This window comes from Crocodylus porosus, unplaced genomic scaffold (assembly GCF_001723895.1).
Source record: "Crocodylus porosus isolate Cpor-Errol unplaced genomic scaffold, CroPor_comp1, whole genome shotgun sequence".
NCBI classification, from domain to species: Eukaryota; Metazoa; Chordata; order Crocodylia; family Crocodylidae; genus Crocodylus; species Crocodylus porosus.
The window spans coordinates 7,290,186-7,296,185 of record NW_017728917.1 but is presented as its reverse complement, the minus strand read 5'-3'; the positions used below and the strand labels follow the sequence as shown (position 1 = coordinate 7,296,185).

Below are 6,000 nucleotides of genomic sequence, written 5' to 3'. Positions count from 1 at the left end.
GGGCTGTCTGAGGAAGAGGCGGGGGACTGCAGGCACAGTAACATCTGCTTGGCTTCCCCCTGCTCACTGCTCAAGTGGGGATTCCCCCCTCTCCCACAGCAGGGACCCGAGCCAGCATCTGACCATGCCACCCCGCCATGCCTGCTAATGCTGAGAGATGTCTCTGTGTGCGTCTCTCTCCAAATTTCACTGAGAGGAAGGCAGGCAGAACAGTGTCTACTTAGGGCTTTTTTTGACCTAATCAACAGATTAGCTGGTAATTACAAATGTCTTAGAAAAAGCTGTTTAAGAAGAGCTTGACCTACTGAGTGAGGCTTTTGTTTTCTTGATGGACTGATAACCTCTGTGTTCTGCTAAGCTCCCTGCTGGGGTTGCTTCAAAGCCCACAGTCTGTCAATGTTCAACAGGGGGCAGAAGGGTGTGAAAAATGATGTGGCTTGCAGTGAATGCAGTGCCTGTCAGTTTGCTGCAGACAGTATGAAGCAGCAGGGAGAAGGAGATTTGAAAAGCTCAGTATCATTAATAGATGCATGTAGTCCACACATGCAGTCCTCCCTGCCCCTTCCCTCCCCGCCCCCCACCCCAACTCCCCATTTGCCTCAGCGTGTTAGCCAGGGGCCAGGGTCTGGCAACCCCTCCACCCTTGAGCAGTGAGGAGGGGGAGGGAGTCCTCTCGGCCTCAGCTCAGCATTGTGGAAGGGAAGGGAAGGGAGGGCTACTCTAGTGCCCCTCAGCTTCTAGTCAGAGTGACTGTCTATCCACTTACAAATCAGTTCAGGCTCAGGCTTTTTGAATGTCTGTCCCTAGCCCTGTTGTTCAAGCTTGTAAAATATGTGGCAATTAACAGCTTGTATTGCAATGTTTGGATCAGCTCCCACTACATAGGTAGTAGCTATGTAATGTTAGCTGGTTCATAATTAGCTCCTTCAGTAGGATGCATATACATTAGACTTCATAGTAAGGTAGACATGTAGGCAATGGCACCTAGTTGTGTCACAGGGTTTGAATGACAGACAAGTGGAGGATGGATCTTTCCTTTGGCGAGGGGGGGACGGGACGCTCTGGTTTTTTTGTGGCAGTGGCCAAATAAGCAACCCTTGACATTTGTGAGATCTGGGGAAGATTAAAAATGTGAGAAAAATGGATCTTGGCCAGAGCAAAGTAACTAAAGGGCATGGAAGAAAGTGCCAATACAGGCCAGTTCTGGGTTCAGTAGGACTGTTGCTGTGCACAAAGCTGCTTGCTGCTCTAACTGGTGGCAGGACTGTAACTTGAAAATGTGACATATGTGACTATAGTTCAGTGCCCGAAGCCGGGATTTATTTACAGGTTTAAGTCACTAATTATAAGGAAGTTTGGGTGTGCAAGGACTGGGCAGGTTGTTGGTAGAGGGTAATAATTAGGGACATACGAGGCGTGTCATTTTTTGGTAGTTTGATAAAGTTTCCATCAATAATGGTAACAATGCTACTACTACCACCATTACCAATACATTTCTAGCTCCTTGTTATCTGTAGTTTAGTGCTTTACGAAGGTAGAAACCTTACAATTTTACTGACAGGGAAATGAGAAAGTCAGTGCTCTATGGTGCTCAACAGGACAGTGGGCAGAACAGATTAGTGGGTACATTATTGTCAACTGTTCAATTCAGTTGGTTTTTACTTCCCCTTTTAAAGGTACAATAATAAAAGTAAGATGGAAATCTGTCAAAAACAAACACGTGTTGTAATGAGGCCAGCTACATGTTTAACAAAGTAAGCCTATGAACACCTACATCACAGAACACATTTGAAAAAAACCCAAGTGTGTGGGCCCAAACCAGACACATTTAAATTGATAAGAATTTTTCTTTAGACTTTACTGGGCACAGGTAGGGGAAAAAAGAGAGATATGACAGTTAGTATTAACACTGCTAGAAATGTAGGTAAGTGTTTGGTTGGGCATCTTTGCGATGCGTCTCCTGAGTTCATGCATCTCCAGTGAAGAGTGGAACGTATTTTGAAAGAGACCAGTAATCCTCACTGTTATAAATATTTTATTAGAATAATAGAAAAAATACATACAGATAACCATAGGATACACACACAGCTGGAAGTTTAAGGATACATTTCATACTTTTCAATATGAAACAAGGTACGCAGTACATATCTCATGGAGATATATAACTAGAAATTAAATAATACAATAGAATAGTAGTCATGAAAATGGCAGTACAGGAACATGAAGTAGAACTGTCTTAAACAAGAATAGAAAGATTCACCTTTCATTGCATGAAACGGAGATATACATTTACTAGGAAAGTGTCTTCCCCCCCATTTGTGACTGTTTGGAAAAAAATCACTGGTTAGCTGTACCGGAAAGCAACTAGCCATTTATGTTTCCTTATGATGTATGTACAGTATATACACGTCTTGCTTAGCTAGCTAGCAAATGAGTGCGTGTTAAACGAGAATGTTAATTTGCTGGCTGAATGCATATTAAAACATTTTTACAGTGATAGAATATTAATGGTCCTACTTCTCTCTTGAGGTTGACTTTTAATTTTTTGTGTATGTGTCACAGTAATATTTTGAGAAACTGTAAGAGAAAAAAAATCATTGCATGTCACATGAACGTTTGATAGGGTGGAACTCGGTATTGGACTGAAAGCTGCATACAGTAGTAAATGTGGTTTGTTTAAGCTTTGCAACTGTAGAAAAATCAAATGTGCCAGGTTGAGCATGTCTTTAATATATTGCTAGGAAAGGTTTGGCTTATATAAATGTGTGTGTAAAGGAGATATAAATAAATATATATAAAGGCCAGCATTATGTATTGCCAGCATTATATGATGCCCATGGAATGCACTAGAATGCCAGCGCTGCTCCGATATGTAGAGCTGCTTAGCTATAGAGGTATCTTTCTGCGATAGAAAGGAAAACTCGTTGTAGCAGCAATGCCCAAGAAAAATCAGGAGTAACAGGAAACATGGAATTACGTATGCCTGGATTTAGGCAATGCAGCATGGCAGTAAATGGCCAGGATCATTTTGGGCTGCGTATCCAGAAGCACCACATCACAGAGCAGGGACGTAATAATCCCACTCTATAAGGCTATGTTGTACCTGTACCTCACATACGGTGCTCAGTTCTTGGCACTTCATATTCTGAAACTTCCTGGCAGGAGTTCAGAGAACATTACCAAAAATGACCTTTGAGTTAGGGGAGCTAGGTTATGAAGAAATAATTTAATGGGAACTATGGAGCTGGTACCCTGGTTAAGAAATGAAGGTGGCAGGGAATGTGAGAAAATTAAATATATTCAGACAGGCAGTGAGAATTATGTACTTCAAATAAATGTACGTTGACTGTAGGGGAAAAAAAACCCAAATAACCTTTGACATGCATCTCTGGCGTAATCTCCAAGAGAAGCAGAGGAAGTGGTGTCTCTTGGACAAAGCATTTGACTGGATGATACAGTAGGTCTTTTCCATCTCCTCCACCTCTACCAGGTGTTTTTGGTAGATTTAACATAGATATTATAAAACGACAGTATGTAAGCTTATCCAAATCTACTGGTAGAGACACCACTTTCTTAATGTTCAAGTTGATATAAGTTTTGTCACCAAACTTGCAATTATTTATGCCTGCAATTTCATCTTTTTTGTGGATGAGAGTGATTCTATCACAATGACACAAGACATGCTCAAACCAGTACAGTGTTGCTGCAAAAACGGAATTCGTCAAAGACCTCGGGTCTATATGAAGCTCTGCGAAACTCTCAAACCTTCGTGCCATTTTATTCACTCTTATTCTCTTTTATATTTGACGTATGGAAAATGAAAACTCCTTTGGTTCAAGTATTAAGGCATTTTAGTTTCCTTTAAAAGGATTTGCTGATTTTTATATGGTATTTTTTACTTTAACTTACAATGGAATATAAAGTATTTAAAAACACATCAGAGTTTGAGAAAACCATGCATAACCACTGCATTTCTTTCTTTTTTTTTTAAAAGCACTTATTTGTTATTAACTGAACCATTGTTTCAATGAATGAACATGTATTACCACAACACTGCACTAAAAGTCAAGACGGGTACTATTGGTATGAAACTGGATAAAGTGTAGACATTCAAGACTGATGCACCAGAACCCCTTGCGTCCATACCTGTGATAAATGAAAAAGTTCAGGATTAAATGAAGGCAAAAATATAGGCTGTCTCTAAAAGTGCTACCTATGAGCTGTGTATATTATTTTCCAGAAGAGATTTTAATATAGCACTTCATTTCTGCTGCTAACGAAAATTATACCAAAATGTGATAAATATTTACAATATATTTAAATATATTAACATTTTGGGAGAATTCACTGAACGTTCCTTATATTTCGGGTTATAATTGCAAAGAGTGAGAGCCACATAAAAAGCAAAAATCAGATTTTTAAAAATATATACTACTGTCTAAATTATATGGCAATTTACCAGTCCAACAGAATGAAGTTTGTCATACATAAGGGCATGATAAATGTTAATTGCCTTTTTTATTATCTTATTACCATACAGAGTACAAGCATGGATTTTTTTATTTTTTAAAATCAATAAGGACGCAATTCGTACAAAGGCAGGTTTTTTCAGCTGCCAGCTATGGCTGTCAGGTGCAAAGTCCTGTAATGACTTGGTAAACTAAATCAAAATAGTGCAACGTGTGTGTGTGTGTGTGTGTAATATAGCCAAATTAGTCTTTCAACCTTTTTATATATATAGCCAGTGCTGATACTCGTCACTGAAGTACTTTATAGGGTGAAATATAAATGATTAACAATGTCTTTATTAATGCCAGATTAGCCAATTTTTGTACTGTAGAACTTGATTAAAGTAAGCTCCAATAGAAGAATTTATGAACCTTAGGCTTCAGCGACTGCCTTGCATTTTGACATTGGGGCATAGATTGTTTATAAAACGTTCACAAACCAAAACCTTAAATTGATTTTTCATGAAGTGTGCATTGGACCAAATTTTTATCATGGCTCAGCTCTGACTTTCCAGGATTTAGAGCATCTAAACATGAACATTCCCAGCAAACAAGCCTAAGCAAATCAGCCTTTTCCATTATTATCACTGCCCTTCCTTCTAGATGGCCACGGAGTCTGAGCTTGCCTCATCTGGCCAGGCCTACAAACCAGCCACCGTTTCCAATGCTGTGATCTGCATACAGAAGGTATGAGATAACTTTCGCCCTCGCACTCCCATTGGACCCAAGTACACCAAAAATCGTACTCATGAATTTGTGCTCCTTGTGCATCTCTTTCACCACTAGACAGTATCTCAGTGGTATCGAATTAGGCACAACTCTGCCACTGATGATCTTGGATGAGGTGCTTCCCTCTTTGTATGTCTGTTTTCCCCTCATCCACTGCCCGTTTAGATTAAGAAGGCAGCAGGGCATGCACCGTGTCCTACTAACACCTGGCATAAAGGGTTTTTATATCGGTTGGGGCCCCTATATATTACTGTAAGAAAGAACAACTCGTATCAGAGACAACATACTAGTTAGCCGGGGAATCCTGATCTGATCGCTGCTAGTTCCATCTCCACCATCAGTTGTTGCTTTTACTTCTATAATGTAATCCTCATTGAATGGCAGCAAAAGTTCGGCCCATGTCTTATTTGTGTTCAGCACATTCATATTGTTTTGATTGCTAGTCCTGTATAAAACCTGAAATACAAAACCAACAGTAGTCTTTACAATGCCACCATGCAGCTCTTCCACTCTCTTCTGTTCTACACTTAATTAGATTTTTTTTTCCTGGATTACTTTTTTCTAATCCTCCTTTCCTAGCTTTTTGACTGGCTTCATATAAGCAGAATTAGACTCAATATTTAGAGACGCAATGAAAGCAGATAACACGAATCAAGCTCTTTCATTCCAGATTTAATCTAAAATGGCACAATGTACAATAACAAAAGAATAAACTATTCCACAGAGTTTCTTCGTAGTGTAATCTTCCATAAATTAGCCTAAC

General features: G+C 39.6%; 1 protein-coding gene across 1 annotated transcript in view; it reads right to left on the bottom strand.

Moving 5' to 3' along the window:
• Positions 1-2,007: 2,007 nt before the first annotated feature.
• CNTN3 (contactin 3) overlaps positions 2,008-6,000 on the bottom strand; it is a 158,927-nt gene continuing 154,934 nt past the window's right edge. The window contains exons 19-20 of the mRNA XM_019536632.1: positions 5,525-5,693; positions 2,008-4,146 (exon numbers count right to left, since the gene is read on the bottom strand). Of these exons, the coding sequence (XP_019392177.1) occupies positions 4,043-4,146; positions 5,525-5,693 (273 nt within the window). The 3' untranslated portion in view covers positions 2,008-4,042. The remainder of the gene's footprint in view (positions 4,147-5,524; positions 5,694-6,000) is intronic.